The sequence below is a fragment of the Heloderma suspectum genome, chromosome 2, assembly GCF_057233095.1.
Source record: "Heloderma suspectum isolate Gila_16-S chromosome 2, 16-S_ref, whole genome shotgun sequence".
Lineage (NCBI taxonomy): Eukaryota > Metazoa > Chordata > Lepidosauria > Squamata > Helodermatidae > Heloderma > Heloderma suspectum.
In genome coordinates this window covers 340,934,599-340,961,776 of record NC_139459.1, presented here as the reverse complement: position 1 = coordinate 340,961,776, position 27,178 = coordinate 340,934,599, and the positions used below count along the sequence as shown (strand labels likewise).

At 47.5% G+C, this 27,178-nt stretch overlaps 2 protein-coding genes across 3 annotated transcripts; one reads left to right on the top strand and one right to left on the bottom strand.

The window, feature by feature from the left end:
• Positions 1-1,606: 1,606 nt before the first annotated feature.
• On the top strand, positions 1,607-13,533 carry RACK1 (receptor for activated C kinase 1). The gene is made up of 8 exons (XM_084830373.1): positions 1,607-1,823; positions 3,730-3,901; positions 4,873-5,020; positions 6,644-6,739; positions 7,988-8,098; positions 10,251-10,391; positions 12,315-12,425; positions 13,391-13,533. Exons 1-8 carry the CDS (start codon positions 1,715-1,717, stop codon positions 13,454-13,456), a joined length of 954 nt encoding a protein of 317 aa, XP_084686499.1. The 5' UTR covers positions 1,607-1,714; the 3' UTR covers positions 13,457-13,533.
• On the bottom strand, positions 13,388-27,150 carry TRIM41 (tripartite motif containing 41). 2 transcript variants are annotated; one of them, XM_084830303.1, is made up of 7 exons: positions 25,544-27,150; positions 24,247-24,342; positions 22,511-22,741; positions 21,961-21,983; positions 20,465-20,592; positions 18,722-18,868; positions 13,388-14,394 (listed from the first exon to the last, which is right to left on the bottom strand). In XM_084830303.1, the coding sequence occupies exons 1-7, from the start codon at positions 26,510-26,512 to the stop codon at positions 14,369-14,371; spliced, it is 1,620 nt and encodes a 539-aa protein (XP_084686429.1). In that variant the 5' UTR covers positions 26,513-27,150; the 3' UTR covers positions 13,388-14,368. The 2 variants fall into 2 exon arrangements, with proteins under 2 accessions (XP_084686429.1, XP_084686428.1); XM_084830302.1 differs by having other exon boundaries at positions 13,388-18,868; positions 25,544-27,149.
• Positions 27,151-27,178: the final 28 nt, after the last annotated feature.

Genomic DNA, 27,178 nt, shown 5'->3' with positions numbered 1-27,178 from the left:
AAGGAGGTCAAATCAGTCAATCCTAAAGGAAATCAACCCTGAGTGCTCCTTGGAAGGACAGATAGTGAAGCTGAAGCTCCAATATTTTGGCCACCTAATGCGAAGAGAAAACTCCCTGGAAAAGACCCTGATGCTGGGAAAGATTGAAGGCAAAAGGCGAAGGGGGCGGCAGAAGATGAGATGGCTAGATAGCATCACCAATGCAATGAATATGGACTTGAGCACACTCCGGGAGAGAGCGCAGGACAGGAAGGCCTGGCGTGCTATGATCTATGGGGTCACGAAGAGTCGGACATGACTGAACGACTGAACAACAACAAGAAGAAGAGAAGGTACAGTCCGTGGCGGGACCAGGCTGGAGAAGTCACAGGATACTGTGTATCTATGCCTCTCTTTTCTCTGCCCACTGGAACGCTTCCTTTACACTCTCCCTAAAGTTGTATTTGGGGCCTCAGGAAGAAGCCTCTGTGGTCCTTTTCATGGCAGGGGATCAGAACACAGCGTCCCCTCTTGAGATCATAGTAGCATCTATGGCCTTGGGAGGTGGGCTCCAAAAAATCCTGTGGTCCCTGGGATGCTCTCCCAGGATGATAGGATTGTGCCCTAAATATACTACCCTCTGTCAATGACTAGACTTAAACTTTATGTCATTTTTTTCTTCATCTTTGGAAGGCACCCAGAGAAGTGTCTTCAGTAGCCTTTCCCAGTTGGCTACCCTCCAAATGTGTTGGGCTACAATTCCCATCATCCCCAGCCAGCATATAGCTCACATCTGGAGGACACCAGGTTGAGTAAGGCTGCAGTTAAGAATTAGATATCTATCTGGGGCTGCATTCTTAGGCCCACTTAGCTAGAAGCCTCGTTGAAACCAACGCTCTTACTTCAGAGTAGACATGTATAGGATTCTACTTGTACCAAACAGATCTACAACACTCGCAGGCTCCTTGAGTATCGCCTGCTCCTCCTTTCCCACCTGTTGTAGGGAGCTCCATTTTTCAAACTTACAATGTAATCCTACGCATGTCTACCCCAAAGTAAACCCCACTGAGTTCAATAGCGCTTACTCCCACGTAAATGTGTATAGGGCTGCAACCTTAGTGCACCCAAACCTCTAAACGTGACTCTATCTAAAAGAAAGAAGCGCCGATCCCAGATGGATGAGCCAGATCTCCGAGCAAGGAGGCAGCCGGGACTCCTTCCCTTACAGCAGGGAGTTCCGTGTGCAGAACTACCCACTAGACCCGGCCACTTTCTATATGCCGTGATCCTCTCTAGGAGGACACCGCGTTCTCGCCGTGCCCGGAGGAGTCCCGTCACAGAACATCGCGAGATGTAAGCCGCCAGAGCGCCGCCATGTCGGGTGTCTGTGAAGAGCTAGCGTCGCCATCGCCTTATCTAAGAAGCGTGTCGCCGGCCTTTGCACTTATGATGGGATAGATGTAGAGAATTATAAATCGCAGTCTGACTCCGCATTGTTGACAACGTGCTTCCCACGGGCGGCCCTTCTCAGTTCAGCCGTACCGGTGATGCGGAGGCAGCCATCTTGTTGTACGGCGCCGGCTCGCGAGGAGAGGCTATTTCCGCTTCCGGAAGAAGCTGCCGCTTCCTTTCTCTCTCGGCCTACGCGAGCTGGCAGGTCCGGGCTAAGGGCCGCCGCGGAATCCGCCGCCATCCTCCGTCTGCCGCGGGAGCTCGAGCTCTCTCAGCCGCCGCCATGACGGAGCAGATGACCCTGCGTGGCACCCTCAAGGGCCACAACGGCTGGGTGACCCAGATCGCCACCACCCCGCAGTTTCCAGACATGATCCTCTCCGCCTCGCGCGGTAAGGCGGCGCGGGGAGAACCAACTGATAAGGCGGGCGGGGGTAGAAAGAAGCGGGAGAGACCACCGTGGGAGGGGGAGGCCAGCTGTCTCAGTCTACGCGCTGGGCGGAGGTGGGGGGAACCGCGTGGAAGGGACCAGCTCTCGCATGGGGGCGCGACGCTTATAGAAATGAGCAAAGGCCAATATGGATAACATGGCTTGCCTTTCTGGGGAGAAAGTGTCCCCACCCGCCACCCCAGAGTATATGATCGTGGCCTTCCCTAACTGCCTCCCATCATCTCCTAGGAAGGTTAAGGTATGGGGAAGTTAAATGGGAAGCATTGAAACATACCAACTAATACTAAGGAGTTTGCTAATGGCGAGTTTAGCGATGTGCAACAGTTCCACGTGGAAAAGAATGTTGTGCCCATCTGCTTCTTTTCTTCCCAGTCCCAATGATTAAACCTGACATTGTCTGCTGATCTTCTTAATTGGGGTCTGAAGACACGTCCTGCAATTATGATGGGACAGGAGAGGATCAGCCAAGAAAACAGATGGCTTCCTTTGGGTCCAGCTTGCTCAAAACCCTTAACTGGAAACTGTCTATCCAAAAGTTAACAGTGATCGGGCCCCCAGTTCAGGAATAATAAGGCATTGCCTCAGATCTCTCAGGCTTGTGGAGATGTACTTCTTTTTTAATTAGGTCAACAACTGTAGGCAGGTGTGAACTAGTGGCTAAGGAACAGCGTGCCTCTCAGCTCATGCTCAACCCAGAAATTCATGATGAATTCCAGAACCAAACTCACAAGTCCTTTCACACAAAAATATGCTCCTGGCTTTTCCCCAAACTATTCTGTTTCAGCAGCCTTTGGGGGGGGCGGGTAGATCTACTTGCTGCCTACCACTGGCTTAAAGGAAGAGGGTAATGAGTGTTTATTGTTAGTGGGCAGCTTCATTTTAGGAGAACTGATTCCAGACATGGGGCAGACAGGCATTACACCTTTGGAGCATTGATCTTAGGGTGGGCGCTACCGGACCCTAGCTCAGACTTCCCCAACGTGGTTCCTGCCAGATATTTTGGACTCCCAGCCACGATGGGAGTTGTGGTTTGAAAGGTTGGGGAAGGTTGCTCTAGGTTATTATGCCAGAGAAGGGGCTGAGCAGTTTGTTCAGCACTGAAGGGCACACGAGAAAGAGGAGTTCAATACTAAATCTTTAGCAATAGGCCAGAGGAGTTCCCACAACTGTTTGTGCTCTGCCTGTGCTCTTTTAGTGCACACATAGATGGCTTAAAGGGGTCAGGTTGACACTGAGATGTAGAGGATAGGATGGTTTCTTGGGCCCAGGATGTTGAGGCCTTTTGCAAGTCAAAAAGTTAAACCCTAGATCCTGGTATAGTAGTGAAGGTGTAAAATGTGGATCATAACCATGTTCATGTACAGGATGCCCCACTCATTTAAGGGGGCTTGCCTCCCAGTAAGCGTGGTTATGCTTACAGCTCTGATGTGGATCCAAGTGAGGGTATGTTACATTTGGAGACTTTGACAGAGGCCTGATTCTCGCTGAGATGATAAAACTGTGCCTGGACTGTAATACTTCAAAATGCAGGTGGGGATTGAATGCTCTTCCAGACAAGAGCTGCCTTTCACAGAGAAAACTAGATGGCAGGGAGGAGAGTTCTGCCTATGTCTGGATTCCCCGCCATACTAGTTTTTTGTATTCAGGAATCTATTCCTGTGGGAGCTTTCAATCACTTCTACCAGGGCCAAAGCCACAGTGGAATGTGGGGTCTTGGGTGCAGTTCTCTTTCTAACCAAGGGGGTGGGTAGTAAGGAAATGGGATGCCTCCCCCACAGATCTGTCTGTCTGACTGAATTTGTGAGGAAATCTATGGGAGAACCATTTGCTGTCCTCTCCTCTTGCAGACAAGACGATCATCATGTGGAAGCTAACTCGGGATGAAACCAACTATGGGATCCCCCAGCGAGCTCTGCGGGGCCACTCCCACTTCGTCAGTGATGTGGTTATCTCTTCGGACGGGCAGTTTGCCCTCTCTGGCTCCTGGGATGGCACCCTGCGTCTCTGGGACCTTACCACGTGAGTGTTAGTTGGGGTAAAGGAAATGTAGGGAGTGGGGGAGTATCTTGCTCTAGGCAGAAGAGTTTTGGTTTTTACATAGTGCCAGTTAGTTTGCCACTTACCGTCTGGATCAACCTTCGTCATCCTGGTGGCCCTCCAGATGTGTTGATCTTCGTCTCCCATCATCCCCAGCCTGCATGATGGGAGTTGTAATCAGACACATCTGGAGGGGTACCAAGTTGGGAAAGGCTGGTCTAGATTTTTCTTCCCTGTCTCTCCCCCCCCCCTCCCCGTTGCTTTTGGGATTAGGGGTTCTGTTGGCTTCCTCCTGTCCCAATGATTAGATCTGATACACATCTACAGACTCCATTGGAGTTTGATGAAATGTCCTGCAATTATGATGGGACATTATAGAGGAGAGTCAAGAAATTGGAAGCTTTCCAGTTTTGTTCCTGGAAACAATGGAGGGGGCGGGGGAACAATTTCATCTGCAGTTTTGGAACCCATCTGTGCTGTACCTTTCGAGTGGTTTTAAAGCAGTGTGGCTGTCAAGGTTCCCTGATTTGGGGACGGGGGGAGATGAGAAATTGTCCGATCTGTTGCATCCTTTTTGCTCTCCAAAGTTCAAGCACGGAAAGAGCTAGTAAATTGCTTCACATTGGGAGTGCAGGCACATCCATGGGGGTCACACAAATCCCCGTTCAGCAGGCAGTGATCGGTGGGGATCAAAGGCCAGAATCTCTTATTGGCTGGCTTCCCCATCCCAATAAAACTGCATGAGATGCTAGGAGCGACTTTGGTCTCCCTCCTCCCTCGCGCTCACTAGCTGCTGAAATTGCAGCGAGGAACTTGATCCCATCAGCATGGCCCCGTCCCATCGCAAGGGTGTCATTCTCCAGGGAAAAGACCCCTTGAAATAGGATAGCCTCTTCCTCTTTTCCTGCCCTACGCTGGGAGGGGACTGAGGTGTGGAATCTCCTCCCATGCAGAGGCACCACCACCCGGCGCTTTGTGGGCCACACCAAGGACGTGCTGAGCGTGGCTTTCTCCTCTGACAACCGCCAGATTGTCTCGGGCTCCAGGGACAAAACCATTAAGCTCTGGAACACCCTGGGTGTCTGCAAGTACACCGTGCAGGTGAGTCCCTCCTCCCTTCCTCCCAAACCTGGGCGCTGACTGCCCCTAAACTTCAGTTCTCGTGGTAGCCTTTTAGGAGAGGCAGCGGGTGCACAAAAGCCTCAGTGCGACTGTTGGTTCAGACCAGCCTGGTGCGCTCCTGGTGTTTTGGACTTCAGTGCCCATCAGCTCCAGCCGGTATGGAAAGAGGGTGGGGGAAAGTTCTGCAAGTATTAATGACGCCCTTGGGGGATTTGGGCACACGAAGGTGTAGACTGCAGAGTCGCACTGGGCTAGTCCTGCTATTGCACAAAGGAAGAAGTGGCGGGATAGTCCAGTGGTTATTTGGAATCTGGTTTCATGTCATGTGCGTCCCAGAGCATGACAGGGCTGGGTCACGACTGTCTGAGTAGGGTGCAGCGTGTGCTTGGGAACTCAAGGTTCAGATCCAAGCACAGTCCCACAGACTCAATTAGATGGTCATAAGTAAAGCTGCAATTGACACACACCCCGTCGATGTACACAGCACTTTGCAGAAGTTCTTATACGAAGGTGGCTGTGACCCCAAGGAACTTTCCAGCTGTATGAGGAAAGCAGTGTGACATTTGGTCTGCTGGCAGGAACAGGATCATCTGGGAACCCCCTCAATGCGAAATCACCAGGACGAGGACACCGTGTGAATTCTCATTGGTGGCTCTTGTCCACCCTTCCCCAAACTAGTGCCCTCCAGATGTTTTGGGCTTCAGTTCCTATCAGCCCCAGCCAGCATTGCCGGTGGTCAGGAACCCTGGGAGTTGTAGTCCAAAACATCTGGAGGGCATCAAGTAGGGGAAGGTAGCTGTAGTCTTATGGGGGTTGAGAGAGAGAGAGAGATCTACTTGAGCCTAAGCCCTCAGGCTTTTAGAAAGCCAGAGTTAAGGACAGGGTTCACGCAGTTACCACAGCCCACCATGGTTGCGGTGTGTGCTGGGCGCCATTTTGAATATGCAAGCCACGGTATGCACACGGTGGCTTGTCATGGCTTGCAGGCCTGGGCAGCATGGGTTGTGCAAGGGTTAAACAACTCTCAAGATACCCCATGGGCTTTTCTAAGGTTATTGTCAGGCTGTTTAACCCGTGCATAACACATGCCTCCCAGGTTCACATGACATGACAAGCCACAGCGCATGCATGACACAGCTTTCATATTCAGAATGGCTGCCAGCACCACAGGTTAAGTAACACACGGTGGCTTCGTGTTAGGTTGGAACAGCCCCAGAGTGTGTTCCTTTCAGTTAGCTTTTAGTGATCTTTTTGTCACTGTTGTGTATTGATGTAGCATCATCAGTGTAAACAGCACTTTACAGAAGTTCTTATACAAAAGAAACAGGCTGTGACCCCAAGGAACTTGCAAGCCACATTTCGACAGGAGGAGATGACAGCAGAGGGGAAGGGAGGAACGAGGGGGGGCGGTAATGGGAAGAATAGGTGCAACTGCAGTTATACGTACATAGGCTTACATTTTAGTAGGGAGTGAAGTCTGGAAGGATAAATGGTGCTCAAATGGTGTTCATTTCTTGAAAGGGTCATTTCATTTGTAATATATTACCATCTGGTATGGAGTACTGTGATGTTTTTCCTGACCTCCATTCCTTTCTCCCCCAGGATGAAAGCCACTCTGAGTGGGTGTCCTGCGTGCGCTTCTCCCCCAACAGCAGCAACCCCATCATTGTCTCCTGTGGCTGGGACAAGCTGGTGAAGGTGAGCTGGGGATCATTAACACTAGAACCTTGTCTCCAGGGCCCAGCACCCCCACCCCCAAAATTTTGAGAAACCACAACCAGCCCAATGAACCTTGGAATGTAGAGAGTTCTTCCAAGTTTGAGGGCAGTCTGGGATTCCATGATCTCTCCATCAGTTAAGCAGGGTCACTGGGACCTCATGGGCCCATCAGGTCTGTGCGGAGGGCACTCTGGTGAAGAAAAAGCTTGCAAACCGGGGTTGAGCAACTTGTGGCCCTCCAGGCATTTTGGCCTACAACGCCAATCAACCCTCACCTTTGGCTATGCTGGGTAGGGCTTACGGGAGTTGCGGCCCTCCAGATGTTCTGGCCTACAAGTTGCCCACCCCTGTTGTAAATGGAAGGATGTTGTTCCATTGGCAATCAACCCCCCTGCCCCCCCAGCACTGACAGCCCGATGAGTAACATAGCCTCTCGTTTGCAGTGACTTACGCAGGGGGAGTTGGGGGGGGGGGTCTGAAGCCTTCTGTACGGGGGAGATACATTGGAGGGCTTCCATTTCCCTAAGTAGGCCCACATCAATCTGTAAAAGCCCTTGTTGTTCGACACTGGAGGACAGTCACTGAATAGAAGTGAAGGGGAAGGGATTGGGTTTTTTTAAGTCTTGAAGGTGCTGCAGGACACGGTTGTGAAAAGCTTTCCCAACAATATGTTTGCTTTTCACATGCATATCCTAGTTTTATATCTCCAGCCTTTCCTCTGTGGAAGTTGCAAATCACTCGTTTATTGTAGCACTTCTTTTCTGGCTTGACACAGTGGCTGGTCCAGAAACACCTAGCTTGCTGGCTAGGGGCTTGGTTATCCCCACATAACTCTGACCCAGATTCACGCCTGTTTCTAAGCCTTAGGTAGAAACAACTTGTGAACCGCCCAGTCGTGACCAGAGAGCATCAGCTATTGAGCAGTATAGAAATGAAACAAATAAAAACAACTCCAGACATTTTGATTTTCTCTGCTGATATGAGAAACTGATCTTACTTTTAACACAAACAGTCTTGGAATGCTGAAATTCTGACCTCTTGCGGGTTGTTTGAGGCCCTTTGCTGCCGTTTTCATAGAAGCGCAACTATGCAGATGCCTAAAACACACCACCAGCACACAAACCTCAGCCATGTCTCTGGTCTTAAGTGTTCACACACTAACTTATAGAACCTCCAAGCAGTTGCATGATGGCTTCCTGATCTGCTTCTGTGTCCTCCATCTTGTAGGTCTGGAACTTGGCCAACTGCAAGCTGAAGACCAACCATATTGGGCACACGGGTTACCTGAACACAGTGACTGTCTCACCTGATGGCTCCCTGTGTGCATCTGGAGGCAAGGTAGGTCTCTGCTCCATCTCAGGGGTGGCGGGCAGGGAGATGCACTTCTTTACTTTTTCCACATTCCTGCTTATCTTGTGTTGTGCTCACTTCTTCCATGCAAAGCTATCTGGGCATGTGCTTACTGGGGGGAGAGAGGAGGCTGGGCTCATAACTAGGAGCCAGGCATTAACTCAAGACACCTGGGGTTTGCCATTTCATGGGATGTGAATATACCCTATGTTATATTAGCGAAATGTGATCCTCAGTGTGGTGAAGAAATGGGAAGTGTACTTTTCTAGGTAGCAGTTAAACGTTGCAGAAATACGGCACCGTTTCTCCAGTTGCTTCACCGTTGCTTTGCAGCAGGAGTGCACAACTTTTTTGGCTTGGGGGTTAGGCTTACAAGGTTGTCCCAGTGCAGCTTGGTTTTGTTTGTGAAAGTGTAGATTAAGGTGAGGAAAGGACAGATTCTTTAACTCTGTGTGTGTGTGTGTGTGTATGTGTGTGTGTGTGTTATATAAATCTGCAAAGTAAAGAAAAAGCAGCGCAAGGATGGGATATCTGAATGACAAAAAGCTGTTTGAAGCTATGCAACAAGCCACCCTAGGGATGCTGTGAGATCTCCTTGGTGGTTTTTCGAGAAAATGCGCAGTATTCATCTGTTGGGGATAAGGAAGAGAGGGGTGAGGGCACTGTCCATCCAAAATAAGCAAGAAGCAGCTGGTTTAAGACTGCAGGTAGATATAAACACTGCTATGGAGCGCATTCTGGTTCAGCTGCCCGGAACAGTTCCAAGGGATCTCAGGAGTGGTGGTTTTGTGAGAAGGCTGAGGATTCTCACCGTATTTCAGTTACGTGTGTGATGGTTGTAGCATGGAAGTGCTTTTAGAACAAACAGGCAGAAGAATTTAATAACAAAGAACGATTTAGAATCAGAACAAGCTTCCTTGGCAAGTTAGCTGGTTGGAGTGTTGGACTGGGAGTCAGGAGATCCGGGTTCTAGTCCCCACTTGGCCATGGAAGCTCACTGGGTGACTTAAGCCAGTCACAGACTCTCAGCCCAACCTACCTCACAGGGTTGTTGTGAGGATAGAATGGAGAGGAGGATTATGTATGCTGCCTTGGGCTCCTTAGGAGGAAAACAGGTGGGATATTAAATGTAAATGTAATAAATAAGTTAGGAAATCCCATTTTGGGGGAGGTTTTTCAAGAAAGCTCTGGCTGGGGTTGCTTGATGTACCTGATGTCTTACCTTGGAAAGGAAGCCTTGAGTTAGGTGTCCCGTAACCTCCTGCCCAACAGGAGCTGTTGTCCTGGTTGGTGACATTTGTTCCTTACCCATCTCAGGCTATTGCCGGAAGGTCTTGGCTCAGCTGTGATGAAACCTACGAGCGCCATCTGATTCCTTATCACTGTGCTGATACTCAGAGGCTGTTTCTGAGCGGCCCAAACTTTAGATGGGAGTTGCTTTATTTGGAGAAAGGCATTTTTCTGACAACTATTATTTGAAGGGCAGGTCCACAATTCAGTGTGCTAGCTTGCAGTATGGAGGTCTGGTGCCCTTTTCATTGTGGAAGGTTTTATCCAGTGTTGGTCGTACTTCAGTAAATGAATGAGACTTAAGTTAGACTCACATTGGATACAACCCAAAGTTACTCTGGACCATGAGTGGTTGTTAAGAACTGGTTTATATATTTCCATATTCACATTTACCGCACTCCAGAGTGAGAGCCGCCCCATTTTAGTGCAGAAGTAGGCAACCTAGTGTCCTCCAGATGTTTTGGATTACAACTCCCAGTCAGCATGGCCAATGGTCAGGGATTATGGAAGTTGTAGTCGTCCCCCCCCCAAAAAAAAAAAATCTGGAGAGCACCAAGTGACCTGCCCCTGGTTTAGCGGTTTCTAGCTAGGAAACTCCATGCAATAACGAGACGTTGCATGATAATAGTTCACAGGGGTGGAAATTGGTCATGCGGGCACAGATAATGTAATATGTCACCCAGCCTTGTCTCTGAGCGTGTTTCTTCATCCTTTAAATAAATAATGTGCTTGCTGGATTTGGGGGAGGGGGCAATGGCATTCTGTTTGACGTTCCGGTTGCTTCACTTGCTTATTGCCATATTCAGCTTAAAACTGTCTTCTGTCTACTGACTTCTTTCTTCTGCTCTAGGATGGCCAGGCCATGTTGTGGGACCTGAATGAAGGCAAGCATCTGTACACACTGGATGGTGGGGACATCATCAACGCTTTGTGCTTCAGCCCCAACCGCTACTGGCTGTGTGCTGCCACTGGGCCCAGCATCAAGATATGGGTAAGTCATTATTATTTTTTAATGCTTTTGTTTTTTTATTCAACGCCTAAAATTAAAAGATAAGGTAGTCCCTGCCCGCAGGCTCATGATCTAATAAGATAAAATACAAACAGCAAAAGCCGTGGGGAAGGAAGAAAGCAAGTGCTGCAGCAGCAGCGCCCTGTCTGGCTGATGGGAGCTTTGTGTTGGCTGCTCACAGAGAAGCCTTCCTTCCAATCCCACCCATTACACTGAAGCAGTATAATGCTGACACATGTGGAAGCTGCACATTTCCCCTATGCCAGTGTGGTCTTGGGTCCCCTGGGCTTTATTGCTTGTTATTTCTGTAGAACCTGTGATATTTCTGTGAGTTCCCGGCCAAGCTCTGACCTTGTGACTACCATCCACTTTTCGTTGAGTGCCAAGCTACTGTTTCTCACATAGTCCTTGGCTGCCTCCACTACCCTGGCCAGCCTGGAGGAGTCCGGTTCACTTCCGAGGATGAGAGCCTGGGAACCTGGAAGACACAGCCCTTCTGCATCACATGGCTTTTCTCCAGAATGGGGACAGTGTAAGGCTTCATGGTCTACTTGACAACCTCCACTCCTGGTTTGAACTGCTCCTGGACCTGGTCGGCATACGTCTCGAGGGACGTCTGGAATTCTTGAAACTTCTTGATGAAAGTGGGCATTTGAGGTCTGAAGGATTCCAGCCGGTTCTCATTCAGCTTGGCATTCAGCTCCTGCATTCTGGTGACGAAGGCAAGGTGCAGGGACTCTGGGTATGAGGCCACCCCCTCTAGGATTGGATCAAAATGAACGGCCAGAACATGTTAGCAGGGCTTCAAAGAACTCCTCTGGGGTAGGCCTCCAGTTTCTCGTCACATCGATCATAGCCATGACCTACAGTACTCTACCACCAGACTGCGTGCTTTCATGACTGCAGGGGTAACTCCTTCAGGTTATGCAAGTGCCTGCTGATGTTTTGACTGGCATCGAACAGTTGATCATAGCAGAACAAAGGAAGAGGACTGGGGAGAGTTACTAAGGGAAAGCAGAGGAAGGGGCATAGCTGAGTGGTAGAGCACGTGGTTTGAATGCAAAATGTAAATGGTTTTTAAACTTTGTGTATTGTATTTTTAATGTTTTAAGTCTTTGTAAACCGCCCAGAGAGCTTCGGCTATGGGCGGTATGGAAATGTAATAAATATTAAATAAATAAACCAGCTATTCACGTGGTATTTTACAGAATGAAGCAGAGACCTGCAAAGTCTCTGCCCCAAAGAGCTTACAATTTAATATTTGACAGTGCCAGAAACTACATAGGGACCGGAGTGAAGGACAAAAAAGACAGGGGAAGGTCTTTAGCAGAGGACAAATATGTGCAAATGCAGTGATAGCTATTTAGGTTTAGTTTTACTTGGTGGGGGGGGTTGCTGTCTCTTGAATTAGCACTGTACAACACGGACATGTTCATGTGGTTTGGAGAATGTGCTGTGATTTCACGGGCTTGCCTGTGCTGTGATGAAACACACTATGCCGTCTGACGCTGCTTCCATGTGGAAAACCAGAGGCTGTTTCTGAGCCTGTTGCCCAAATGACATTGGAAGTACAAATAGCCAGTGTGGTGTAACAGTTAGCATGTTGGACTGGGGACTAGGACCTGGGAGATCTGGGTTCCAGTCCCCACTCGGCCATAAAGCTCACTGGGGGACTTTGGGCCAGTCACTGGCTTGTATCCTAACTTAATCTCAGGGTTGTTGTTGTGAGGATAAAATGGAGAGGAAGAGGACCATGTAAGCCACCTTGAGTTCCTTGCAAGAGGAAAAATAGGCAGGTTATAAATGTAATAATAAAGACATTGTTGGCGAAAATTGAGTAAGACTCAAGCCTGGAAGTCCATGACTCCATTTTGACCCTTCCCTGCTCACCCCCTTTCTTCTCAGGACCTGGAAGGCAAGATCATTGTGGATGAGCTCAAGCAGGAGGTGATCAGCACCAGCAGCAAGGCAGAGCCTCCCCAGTGCACCTCATTGGCCTGGTCTGCTGACGGACAGGTAAGAGCAGGAATGTGTAAGATTGCAAGTGGGCCGTGGAGAGTCATGCTGTAGCTTTCTCCACCCAAGGAGGCAGGAATTGTCCGTGTCTGCACTTTTGAGTTTGCCATATGGTGCTTGCAAAGTGTTTAGTTCTCAAGGGAAAGCACGGGGTCCTGCTTTGCAGCTACAGCTGCCACCGTCTAAGTCACTTGGCACGTCTTAAGACACTCTAGAGAATGGTGTTAGGACTGGAAAAATCTCATGCTCCTGGTTCCTGGGCTCCTAAAAACTTGACAGTGACATACTTTGTGGACGGATGGATGTGTATGTTTGGACTGGCATCTGCTTGGGGTGCTTTAGGTACAGTCGTAAGAAGGGGGGCATGGATGGAAAGATCACCAGCATCCACCTCTTTGTGTTGTCTGCTGTCTTCTTCCCTCATCCCACTCCGGCGACATTGGGTCCTGCCTGGCTTTCGATTTTCGGGGAAAAGGGATGGAAGATCGCAAAACAGCCAAGCTGGTCTAAAGCTGTCAGCTGATAGGACAAGAGCATTCAGCAACCAAAGTGCCTCTTACAAGCCCCCCCCCCCCTTACAGCTCCACTTGCAGAGTAGGAATGTTTGCATCTTACCACTTTCTGGTCTTCCCTTTGAAGGGGGGAGCACATTACTCCTCCCAGGTTTAAGTAGCTTCCTATAGACTGTCACCTGCCTCTGTCCCCCACATCCTAGTATCTGTTACTCTGAGCAGTTGCAGGGGTGATGTGCTGAGCAGTTTTGTGTTGGGCTGATATGTGACATCCACAAAGCATGACTAGCTTGCCATAGTCTTCCACGTGAAAGAATTTAAAGTGATCATTGCGTGCCGTGGTTTGCCCAAATAAGCCCCCCCCCCCCCGAAGATTGCCCCCTTGGCAGTATTTCACCAACTCACTTGTTAACATTGCTTCTCTCTCCCTCTCTTCCTCCCCCCCCCAATCAGACTCTGTTTGCAGGCTACACAGATAACCTGGTTCGTGTCTGGCAGGTCACTATCGGGACCAGATGAGAGTGCAATTGACCACAGGGCACAGGCTATAATTATGTAAAAAAGAATTCAATAAAAACCTTTTTTTTGTGCTGAAAGCAATTTGTGTCCTCCTTGCAAAATGTCAGGAAATGGAAGTCAGAGCTGGTAAGAGGTTCCTAGCAGGTAAAACGATCCCTTCCACCAGGAAAAGGACAGATGTGTTCTCCCCTTGGTTACCCTTCCCCAACCTGGGGCCCTTTAGGTGAGTTGGATGACAACTCCCAGACATCTGGAGGAACCTGGTTGGGAAGGCAACCACAGGTGACCCTGCAGTAGAAGATAATCCTGCCTGTCTTGGACAAAAGATTTTGAGCTTAGCCCGAATAAGTCACAGCAGACCCAGCTGGTACTCTGTTTCTATACGCTACTGCCAGAAGCCTCAACACCAAGATTAGGGAATTTGCTTTGCTAGGTCTAAAAAGGAAGAAGGACCTGTGGGTCCAAAACACATTGGAATTGTTTTCATTGAATTAAATGTCCCTTTTCTCTACCTGTTTGCTTTTGGCTTTTCTGGCATAGGTCTGAAAGGGAAGCAAATATAGTGAACATAAGAAGAGCCATGCTGGATCAGCCCAAGGGTCCATCTAGTCCAGCATTCTGTTCACACAGTGGCCAACCAGCTGCTGACAGGAGACTCAAAAGCAGGACATGAGTGTAAAAGGAGTCTGCTACCCATGTTCCTCAGCAACCGGTGTACGTAGCCATACTGCTGGTAGCATATAGCCATCAGGACTAGTAGCCATTGATAGTCTTCTCCAGGAATCTGTCTAACCCCCTTTTAAATCCATCCAAATTGGTGTCCATCACCGTATCTTGTGGAAGTGAATTTCATAGTTGGCTGTGTGAAGAAGTACTTCCTTCTATCTGTCCTGAATCTCCCACCAATCAGCTTCATGGGATGACCCCAGCTTCTAGTACTATGAGAGAGGGAGAAAAATGTCTCCTTATCCACATTCTCCACACCATGCATACTTTTGTACACTTCTCTCCTTCCTTGCCTTTTTTCAAAGCTAAACCCAGCTGTTTTAACCTTCCCTCATAGGGGAGATGCTCCAGCATAGTGAACATATCAGAAACCTGGTAGAACAATTAAGATCAGTATGTTTGCTAGTGGCAAGTTATCTAGAAAAATCTAGCATGTTTATATTTCATTATCTGAAATAAGAGGTTAACCTAAAAGGAAGTTGAAAGTGAGAGTCACTTGGTGGTTATTTGAAATCAGGACGATAAGCTCAGGTGCAATGCTAAAATTAGAAAATGTACCACCTTTCAGAAGATGCCAGGATAATTAAGAATAAAGGAATCTATAAAAACCAGTGTGGTGTAATGGTCAGACTCAAGAGATCTGGGTTCTAGTCCCCACTCTGCCATGAGGCTCACTGGGTGACTTTGGGCCAGTCACTTGACTCTTGGCCTAACCTACCTCACAGGGTTGTTGTGAGAATAAAATGGAGAGGAGGAAGACCAAAGCAGCTTACATCCCCAGCCAAGACAACCAGCGATCTGATGTGGTATAAAGGCAGTTTCCTATGTGAACCATATTGGGGGCAGCAGCTCAGTAAACAAAAATACTGCATGCAATGGCCGACTGGCAGTCAGAATCCCTGGGAGATGGAGAGAACACCACTGCCAAAACACAGCATTTTCCCCTTTGCTGCTGCCAGAGATGAGGGAGCCAGCTGTACATGAGTTAGCCTGCCTTTCTACCTCATATGATCCCAAACTGGATTCAAGTCAGGCTGCTGTGGCCACTTCCTGGAGTGCAGCAAGAACCACTCTAGCCATGAGGGTTGGGTTAGTTATTTACTGTTAATTTTGATCTTGCTTTTGTATTTGGTATGTATTAAGTGTGATTGTATCATTTCACTGTAAGTATGCTACTTTGTTTATTGAATTGATGGCTTTAAACTGCTCCAGTTTGGTCTGTGATGCTTTTTTTTTTACCAGTACAGTTCTGTATTTTGACATCCTTGATATTTTATTGAGAACTGATTTGGTCACCATCCACCACAGAAAAGCAGCATGTAAACTAGAGGAAGCATGTGGGGGCAGCATGAAACAGCCCATTGGTCTGCCAGATTTAAACACACGAATTATACAATAAAAACTTATTTATCTCAGTTAAATATCTAGGGTCAGATCCAGATTAAGCTTGATCAGCTGTGCTAGTGGAAGTGGACTTCCTCACCTCTTATCTATGACAGCCCCTCCAGCACCATGAAAAGCCTACATGGAGAATCAGGAGACCGTGCTGAACAGGTTGAGCTGTGGTATGTGGGGGAATGATCCCCCAAAATCTGCAGAGGGTTCTTCTGCAAGCAGAGCCATTCCTCTTGCAGAAGGTAGACCCTGGATCCAACCCTGAGTTTGCATGCATTTGCTACTATGGTCTGGGTTACAATTTGATTTGGGGAACTTTTAGTATTGAATTACTGATACCTGGTTGGATACGGCTGTGCAGATTTGCATGCACACCACTCAAAGGAGCAGTTAGCTGGAGACCCTCTCCTACAATTTAAAAAGCAGCATGTGTTGTCAGCTGGTAGATACGCAGGTAAGCCTGAAGAACATCGAAAGGCAGTATCTGAGCATACCACTGGAGATATGAAGCAGCCCAGCAGCAGCATCTCCCTTCATAAAACACAACTACCTTGAAGAAAGAATCTTACATTTACTGGGTGGGAGCCAGAGCATTCCCTGGGTGGAGTTCCATGCAGAATGGTCCTGACAGCAGGAGGGGAGGGGCAGGGGGAAGAAACAATCTTTACCAGCTTCCTCCACTCTGCAGTCCCCAGCACCATGTTTTTCAGTGTTCCAGAGGGTCTCCCAATGCTGTAGATTAGAGCAGATTTTGGGGACATAGGAGACGAGGACTCTACGAAGACCACCTTGCCCATTCCATCAGCAGTATTCTGCTGGATTAGAAGCCACCCATGAATAGAAGGAACCCTTCTATCTGTGAGATGCAAATTCTGGCTTCAACCCGCTATGTATTCATTTTCACGGCATCAGCTGCCACACAGGCCTGTTCGGCTGGATATAAATATTTTAAATGAACACTGCCATTTTGGTTGTTGACATTTGCTGAAATCTCTCCTCCAGTCAGGTCATCTGTTCGGAAGGAAGAAGCAAGAGACTTCACCTCCTATCCCTCCTGGTATGATTGGCACTACTGGCCGAGGACCAGGAGCCCACAGCTTTTACACACATCTGGGAAAGGCTGTGGCTCAGTATTAGAGCATGTGCTTTGCACACAGAAGCTCCCAGGTTCAATTGTTGGCATCTCCAAGTCATCCTGGGAAAGATCCCTGCCTGAAACTCTGGAGAGCCACTGCCAGTCCGTGTAGATAACACTGGGCTAGATAGACCAGGTGGTTGACTACCATAAGCCAGCTTCCTTTGGGAGCATGAACTACATTTTGAGTGCCCTCGTCTATCTGTTATCAACGTCTGGACAGACCATAAAGGCAAAAGACAATTTGTACAATTTGTTTATTTCTCTCAACTTTCCCAAAAAACTAGATATCCATTTTAAGTCTTTTTTCTTTTCTTTTTTTAGCGAAAAATAGTTCAAAATGAGCTCTGTAATGCCAAAAAGAATCAGGAAAACAACATATACAGCTGGCACAGCTGAAGCCTCCAGCAGTCTGCAGGATGAGGGAGAAGAATTCCACACTGCAAGTCTGTGGAGTGATGGGAAAGCTATTTAAAATAAGTTAGCTAAACGGGGGGATGGTGGGAGAGGTTGTGGGCAAGGAAGCAGTGATGAAGGTCAATCACCAATGCTTTAGGGGTGGGGTTACACTCATCCCTAGAGGCAGGGACCTTCAATGACATCCAAGAGCACAGCAGCATTTGCATTTGCCATTGCCCCCAAATGGCCTGAACATCACACTAGTAGTATTGATAAAGATCTCCCCCTCCAGGCAAAAGGGGTGGGGATAACATCGAAGAATGGGAGACAAACAGCTGGGACATTACGTCAAACCACACACATGGAGCAGTGGGACAGACCTGGTGGTTCTGGTTTTTTTAAAAAACCTGATGTTAGTAAAGAATAAAAGCAAAAATAGGAGATTAGAAAATAGCAGTTTTGCAACTGAAGGACCCTGGATCTGAAAACCAGATAGGATGTTTCTGTAAAGTTGTATTCAGCTGTAGACAGCGCCATGAAGTTGTTTCAGAGAGCTGCTGGAAGATCACTGGTCTTGGGACAAGACAGAAACAGAACTGGTTTTAACAGCATCAACTCGATCCAGCTCCAGGAACATGTTGGGAACGGTCAACCTATTTGGGCACCAAAAAAGTTAGGACAATCTGGACTCACGGGAATTTTGTAAGACTCGAGTGCCTGGCTTAAGAAGATTCAGGTGGCTTTGGAATGTCAAAGACGAGCCCTGGATTGCTCTGTCCCAGGCACTGTGCCACAGCAAATCCCACCAAGCAGAGAGCGAGAGAATCACAGGCTGAATAAGGGTCAACTCATATCCCTTCTGAGAAGTTAAGAGAGATCAAGGACTCAAGAGATCCTTGAGGAGAGGAAGGAAGAGGGATGTAGTCAGCTCCCATCAGAAACCCAAAGGTGAAGGGAGAGAGCAAGATTCTTGCCAAGATGGATCTGAGCCACAACCGAGAAAGAAAATCAGATCTGGTCAAGCACTGTGGAAGGACATCTGTGCAATGATGGATCTGTAGAAGGGGAGAATCCCTGCCAAAGTGAAAGATAAGGAATCCACCAATGTCCAAGAGTGATGAGGATTAGGGATCTCTCATCAAAGATTATCAGCTGGGACAGGAGGACTTATCATGAGGCCTTGTTGGGGAGAAAACCCAACTACGTGCAACAGCAATAGCAACACCAGTGACAGTATCAATTGCAGATTTTGATGCGGGTCCCCTTAGAAAGAATGCGGAAGAATGGGAAGATGCGCTCGCGGAATGAGGCATTGAAGGTGTGGATATGGGCCATGCTTTCAGCATTGTAGAAACCTAGCTGGCCCCGTTCATAGTCCAGGTAGACACAGAAGCGCCGGAGCTTCTCAGCTGGAGAGAGGGAAGTCTGCTCGGTGGTGGTCAGTGCCTGGTACTTCTTGCCATTGGTCCCCACACACCAGATCTCCCGTTTCTGGTGGAGCCCTCCACTGGACTTCTCTTTGCGGCGGGCTGATTCGCGGGCCGCCCCCACAGCCCATCCCCGCCGGCCACCCACCTCCACCTCCCAGTAGTGGCGACCGTAGGTGAAACCTTGCAAGGCCAGCACGCAGTAGTCAGAGTCGAAGCGTTTGGGGTTATCAGGCAGGTCTCGCCAGCGCTCTCCCAGTCGGACAATGCGGCAGTCGGAGGAAAGGGTGAGCCGTGGATGGGCTGTCTCTGGGTCCAGGGTCAAATCAGCTGCAGGTGAAAGAGGAAGAAAAAAACTTAAGTAGGAGGTTGTGTATTTGTTCCTTGTACAGATAACATGGACTGAGCATGGAGTTTCTTCAGATTCACAGCCTGCCCTATCCAAATGGCCCAGGAAAAGTAGCAGTGTTTGTACCTGTATAGATCGGTGGAACCAAGTCTGCAAAAGGCCTCTGGCATGGCATTGGTTTCCTCTCACATTTCTGGACAATCTCAGATGTTAATTTTAACTAAAACATTTCTAGCCAACATGGGTGTGGAGAACATTTGAAGAGGCAAGACGCTGTTTGCCAGTAAACTCAGAACAAAGTTATCCAGGTGGGGATTCTATTGGGAAGAGAGGTTCTTTAGCTTGCCTCACCAATGTGGCAGAAACCATAGTTCCTGCCTGCAGTAACTGCAGACCCATCTTTTCCTTCCTCTTCAGCTAGAGAAATATATAGCTACCATGTCAACCACAATAAGAGGATGAAAGGTTTAGTGTACTATGCAAGTATGGTCAGCCTTGAAGCATTTTATGCAGAAGTAGCCACGTGGCAACTCCAGGTGTAAATCATATACCAATCATACAGTTCGTTTATTGTGACATGCAAACCAGGAACTCTGGCTTGTCTCTCCCCAGAGAAGCCAGAGTCATAAACCAAGAACGAACTACAGCTTACAATTCTGGCTTGTCTGGGGAGAAACAAGCCAGAGTTCCTGGTTCACACATCATGAACAAACAAACCATGGATGGAAGGTCCACTGTTTATTTCGCTGCCCCTCCTTGCAAGAGGAGCCAAGTGGGAGCAAGCAAGCAGCATGCACCAGCACACTGGCTCGATTGCGCTAAGTCAGAATTCTTCAGAGCATTGAGTATTCAGAGCATTTTACATGCACTCTCAATAACCCTTACAAATTCCTTGTTAAGATAGGCCAGGTATTATACACATACTGCAGTTGCAGGGCTGAGGCTTACACAACCGTCACCTGCCTAAGGCCATCTAGCGAGTTCACGGTATAGGTGACACTTCCTGGTTCGCATCTTAGCCACTATGCTACACTGGTTCTGTAAGAGAAGACTTGCATTTTGAAATTCTTGTCCTCATTTTTGAAGCTTGTCAGCTCTCTGTCCCATCCCCCCTGTCTAATTCCCACCTCCCTGGCCTTTTCTTCTCAGTCACATCTCCAACCAGCCCGCAGCGGACTCCCTCGCCCATTCCCACCTCCAAGTCTCCTTTCCACGTTCTTCAACATATGCTTCTTTAGGTCTTCCACTGCCACTCCACACAATTCTTCCCCCATCCAAACGTCTCATTGTCAATTCCTGACCTCTCTCTCCTCCCCATCCAAAATCTTGTCCAGCTAACAGGACTATCTTAGTTCTGCACGGCATCTAGTACACCACTGAAAAGCACCAGTCATTTCCTGCATTTCATAATGCTATTTCACAAAAGGAGATTCCTGGCCTCTGTTGGCCACAGGACAGATAGCAGCGCTACAAAGATTATAAGAAGCTAGTCCAAATTCTGTAACTGTAAAATTCTCATAACCTACAGCACCAGGCAACCCAAAAGCAAGGGGAAAGGAGACAGAGCCCACTTTTACCTTGAGGGGCTTTGCAGAAGACTTTCTCCATCTTCCGCATTAAGACGTCTATTAGGAAGTAGTTCCGGTATTTCTTTCCTGTGTCCACTGGCACCATCTCTGGATCCTGGAACTTAATATTCTCACACCTGGCAAGGTGATCATGCAGAGAGCCAACAAGTAAGGTATGGAGATGGCAATCAGCAGACAGAGCATTGAGTCAGAAGGGAAAATGCAACATGGTACTTGGAACCAAGTGCAGTCCTTCCAGCCTCCTCTCCATTGCTATGGTAGTACCTACTTCTTCCTAATGCCCCTCCCAGTTATGTATTTTAACCCAAGCACATGGTACACAGAGAGGGAACAGAAGCAACGAGATTAACAGTGCAATCCTATAAATGTCTATTCAGAAGCAAGTCCCGCTGAGTTTAATGGGGCTGACTTCCATATAAGTAGGTACAGGATTGCAGCCTAAGTGAAGGAAAACAGAGGGAGAACAACAGAAAAAAAATTGTTGGTACGTCGTCATAGTTGTCTTTTTGTTTCTCCACAGGCTTCAAGAAATTCTGTCCATATACATGCAAAGATTTCAACCTTACCCTTTTTACGCTATGCTCTTCATAACAGTAAGCTCAAACATTTTTGTTCCATCAGTTACCAGGGTATGTTTAAATACTCCCATGCTGACAGCAACAACTGCTTTGCAACAAAAAGCAGGGCATCAAACAGTATTGAAAAACCTATCGATTCTCTGGGCCTTATCCTAGCACTGCAGTAGTGTAGGGTAATTCTCTAGGTATTTAACAGCTTACACAAATACTACTCTCTCTTGACAGAGAGGGGAAATTATGGGATAGGTCTTTAGTATGTGTATGAATAGCCACACAGCTGAGATTTATTATTTCAAGTTATTCTGCCATCCCTTGATTTGGGAGAGTTAAACATAGTTATAAGACTTCATTTAAACTAACTCACTGTGAAAAAGATTTGATGCAGATCAGGGTTTTATGGTGCAGCAACTAGATAAACTACATTGCAGCAAACATTAGAATAATTCTAGTTGCTTTTTACCGATTTCATGATGCTTCCATCTGATAGCAGCTGAAAAGAATAAATTATACCCCACCTTTTCCCATGAAATAAGTGTACAAAGAATTCTCAGGCAGCACTGACTAGTCCCAGACCTACTTAGCTTTAGCAAGGTTACTGCACCATGTATCTTCAGACCATGCCCTCAGGTGTATATTTTTCCTGTGATGGGTAGCTGATGACAAAATTTGAGAACCTCAGCTCATGTAATACTAAAGAAGCTGAGTTTAACTTAAGATTTAGTGCAACCTTCCTTGAGAAAACAGTACTATGGAGTATCAGATCTCAATCACCCATAGAATTTGCTCAAAGGACCCTGAGGCAAGCCACCAAGTTCTAAAGAGACTTTCCAGATGCACCCAGGTTACCCATAAATCAGAAATCAGTGAGAAATTTAAAGTAGAAGCAGCATAAGAAATTCAACCAACCTGACTAAAGTGCCTTTGAAATCCTAGGAGGAGGAGGAAAAAATAGGTTAAAAAGATAGGCAGTGTGGGAACAACAACAGCAAAGTTAAAAATCTGTAGCTTCTTTTAAGATGGAGACAGACCATTTTCCAAGCTTACTGAGAGGAGGCGTAAAGCGGTGGTTTTCAAGACCAGAAAAAGGAATGTGGGTTGGATGATACTCCCTAAGATGACCAGATCATAGGATTATATATCCAGGGAGGTTGTAACGTCTACTCCCTTAGACTCTTCCAGGGATGAACATCAACATTACTGTTCCCCATGCGTGTCTAAGAAAGGGGGGTAGGGGTAGGGAACAGCAGGCTTTCTAGTATTGGGATTTTCAAAGGCAAGCCCATCACATGGAACTGGCCAGGCAGCTTCTGGAGATATGCAAATCTCATATGGCAAACTCACATTTTAAAACACCCCAACATTTAGAGACTCATGTCCAAACAACACCACTTCTAAATCACAGTGCTACAATTCCTGACCAGCGGCCACCCTGAACCCAGGCAAATGGGGAAGTCACCTTGAGCAATTGCAAGCCATCCTGTTTGCTCTTGTCTTCTGCTTCAGCAATGAGCCTGCTGAGCGCAGCACCTTGCTCCTCAAGGTGGGTGATGTTGCTACTCTGGCTGGCTAGCAGCACCTCATAGCGGTCCTCCAGCTGGTGCAGCAGCAGTGCCTGCTCCCCAATGAGGAACTGGTGCAGCCGCTCAAAGTCTGACTCAAACTCTTTCATATCAAGCTTCATCTTGTTCTGTGGGAAGGGAAAAGGGGGTAAGGAAGGCAAGGTTGAGGGTGGCTGGAGCAGAGGTTTGGGAATACCCTAGTTCACAGCAAAGCACAGTCAAATTACATACCACTTTCTTTAACAGGAATTAGGATCTGATAAAGTCCTTGTCATTAAGAGCAACAGTATTCACAGTACATGCATGGTTCCTGTATTTTAAACTCCTGCACTGCTGCTAGGTTTTATTGTGGTTGTATTGTTATATTGTGGTTTTAATGTTCTATATATTTTAAACTGTTTTATTGTGTGCTGTTTGGTTTTAATTTTTGTGAACCGCCCAGAAAGCTTTGGCTATTGGGCGGTATAGAAATGAAATAAATAAATAAATCCCTGTATTCTTGACTGAAACAAGGTGACTAGGCCTGTAGTGCTTAATTGTTAGCCAATTAGCCTTTGATAAACTAAAAATGTGTCTCTGTTTTTAAATGTTAAATTATTGTTGGTACAACAGCTTAGAAAAACAGAAGGTGATAGACATCATCTCAGAAAAGATATTTCCCCTTTTCTCTCATTTACAAGGAAAGGCCTCTTCCAAGACGTCACCTGTGTGACATGAGTCCACCACATAAAAAGGAAACCTTTTTCCCTTTCAGAATCTCGCTTTAGTTGAATGCAAATTTAGGGTACAATCCTATGCAAGTTTAGACAGAAATAAGTCCATTGGCTGGGGGATGCTGGGAGTTGTAGGCCTTATTTCTGTCTAAACTGCATAGGATTGCACCCTTAATCAACCAACCAGAACTCACATGATGCATTGATTAATATTTCTTTAACTGGACAGCAGCCCTAAAAATTACACATTTTACAATGAGAAAACCCCACATGCTGCAAAAGTAATAAAATATGCAGATCAGAACTATTTCATTTGATCATTTATTGATGTGAGGGGGGCGGTCCCCCTAGCCAGGATCTGGAAGGTTGCTGTAACACCACCTCCGGGTGAGCACTAAGGGGTATTAAGGGAATCACAGAACAGAAAACTATGATGTTAGAACTGAAATACCTACACCAGTTCCAATACCTTTGATTCCATCCACTCTAAAGATTAGCAGCTTGTACCTGGAGGTTCTCCCATGGTGCATGCACATGAATCATACAATCACACAATCCTTGATGCTGGCAGAGCTGGTGTCTAACATGAGCCACTCCCCATAATACACATGCAAAGGTAGGCTGGTTTAGGGTGCACAGAGTTTCCCTATGGTTCAGATCAAACCCAGGTGTGACAATTAGAAATCTGGATTTTTTAGCCCTAGGAACCCCCAAGCTCAAGGCCGTAACTCCCAAACACAATATTCTTCTTATGACAGAAGTTATCTGCTCCTCAGGCCAAAAAAGAGACTCCTAAGCTCTAATCAAGGATATGTCTGCTCAAATTAGCAACACACCAAGGACACGGTGGTCAGCCTGTCAAACAAGAGACTGACCAGTCAAGACCGTAGAAGGATAATTAAGGGACGCTTCTCATATACCTTGAGATCTGCTATCTTCTCCTCTTCACTTGACTTCTGCTTCAGAACAGTCTCCAGTTTCTTCTTGAGCGGATCCAAGTGACCCTGGAGTTTGGCCTTTAAAAAACACACAACTAACTAGAACACTTCATCTTGAAGAGACAACCATAATGGTTGTTGCAGCATTTGAATTAGGTAGACACTATGAGTAGGATAAACAATGCAATTATAATTCTCAGGAATTTCTGAATTATAAGGAGTAGGAGCTTAGGCAGAATCTTTTTTATTTAGTACAAATCCCACTTTGGGGGAAGTTGCATCATGACCCCACTTCCTAGCCACAAAGTTGTCACACTTGGATGCAACTGGTATAAAAAGATTTCTAGCCTATACAATAGAATGCAACAGCTTCTGCAAAATCTTGAATCTCTCTGCTTTTATTATTGAAGAAAACCGCCCAAAAGGGTTGACTGCCCATTTTTGCTAAAGAATTAGAAACCAGAGAGTGTTCAGTGGAGAACTGTTGCTCAGCATGTCTCTCATCCTTCTGCCCTATTCCTCAGGCTCTTACTGACCTACATGCATGTGCACATGCATAAACACACATCATCTTTCAGGGGTCTTGAGCTTTCTGTACCTAGTCCCTCAGTACTTAATAAAAAATTCTGACTTGCAAAATTCTAGATTATGTAAGTAATAACACCCCAAAGAATCACAACAGATTAAGCATTTAAAATATTTTTAAGAACACAACCTCGAACACACCATAAGTATTAACTGCAAGTAACATGAGCATCACTGATCTCCATAACATAGAACATGGAATTTAAATGTTCTTAGTACAAATTTTCCTGGAAATATAACTGGACTTCAGGAAAAAAATGTGAACAGAACGTCCATTAATTTACAAAGCATTAACAAAGGAGCATTAATACCCGGCTATTGTTTATTGTTGTAGTCCAGATTGTTAATAATTAACATATAAAGCTACCTTATACGGTCAGACCATAAGGGTCCATATAGCCTAGTATGATCTAATATTCTGACTGGTAGAGGCTCTCCAAGATCTCAGGCAGAGATTCTACCTCTCACTAAAGAAATCCTTTAAAATCCCCTAGATAATTTCATTAGAGATGTTGGGGATGGAACACGAGACCTTTTGCAGGCAAACCATGAGCTCTACCACTAGGTTATCCCACCCCCACCTGTTTGCCAATACCACAGCACACACCGTAAGTGCCTTTATAACCAAGAGGCACATATTATGGACTCCTGTTGAACAAGACTAACATTCACAATGCTCCATCACTCTACACACCTTGTATTCTTGCACAACTTCTTCCAGTGGCATGACACTGTGGTGTTTATGGGTTCGTGATTCCCTGCACACCACACAGATGGGCTCCTCATCTGTCTCACAGAAAAGCTTGAGGGGCTCCTGGTGTTTCTCGCACAGGGTGCGCTCAACACTCGGAGTTCTGCCTGCAGCTAAAGCGGATGGTGCTCCAGATGAATCCCCTGCTGCTGCCAACTCCACTGCCTCGGTTGATGCTGTCACAGGCTTGAAGGGCTGCGGATGCATCTGGCGGATGATCTGCACCATATTGGCCAGCTGAAGGTTGGGGCGGAAGTTGCGGCGGGGGAACGTTTTGCGGCACTGGGGGCAAGTAAAAGGCTGGCGTTGCGGGGGAGTGGGTGGGGTTGCCGACACGGTATACTCTACCTCTTCCTCTGGTTCTTCTTCCTCATCCATGACTTCCTCCTCCTCCTCATAATTATCAAACAATAAATCACTCACCATAGCATCGTCCCACATCTCATCTGACCCAGGGTCCTGGTCCCAGTACTCTCTGTCATCTTCCTCATCCCACACTTCCTCATCTTCATCATCATACTCATCTTGAGACACGTCCTCGTCCTCTTCTCCCATGTCTCCATCATCCAAGTACTCATCATCCTCTAGGTCATCGTCTTCCTCATCATCCCCATCTTCCTCAGGTCCCAGGTCATCTATTCCTCCATCGTCGACAGCGCCCTCATTACCAGGCCCATACCCTCCATCTGAGCCAGATGCTCCCACATCATCTCCTTCTTCTTCACCCTGGCCTTCACCTGAGCCCCACAGCTGGGTGATGCAGACACGACAGAAATTGTGGCCACATCCAATGGATACCGGATCTATGAAATAGTCTAGGCAGATGGCACAAACAGCCTCCTCGTGTAGGGTTGCCACAGGGTTCAGGGGGCCCCCATACCCACTGCCTGCAGGTGCTGCTGCCGCCGCCATAGGATCCCAAATTCCTTCAGAGTAACCCCTCTACTGGGTACCCCCTATGCCTCCCTTCCTAGAAGCACCCCCCCCCCGGAAGGGAGCACTCCCTAATGGGCTGCTTCTCTCTGCCCTGCTGTCAGTGTCCCAGGACTTCCAGCCTCTCTCCTCCCTCCTCCACACAGAACCTTGTCCAGCCCAAAGACACTCGGGAGGGAGGGGGCACGCACCTGCCTTCTGCCAGCAGAGCTGCTTCCCTTCCCTCCCCTACAGCTACTTTTCTCCTTCCCTCCCTCCTACCTGGCCTCAGGTTCGTCAGTCCTCCCAGCCCCCTCTTGCCCCTGACGAACTCGCTCCCCCCTTCCTGCCCCGCTGAAACAGTAACAGCCCCGAATGCACAGACGTTCCGTGCACCGGCCGAACTCCCACCGCCAAAGTAGCCACGCGACGCTCTATCAACCCCCGCAGCCGCGACTCTATAGTGGTTAAGGGCGCCTTGACACCGGAACCGAAGGGGAAATTCTAGGAGCCTTTCTAGGCTCCCATTGCTCGTCTCTATGATACGAGGGCGCCCGGCCGAAGGACTCTGGGCTGCGCTAGGCTTTGTTTAACGCGTGGGACCTTTCTACCCGCAACCAAATCTCCGCAGTCAGTGGCTGCGTGGGAGGCTGACAGCACAAAGTT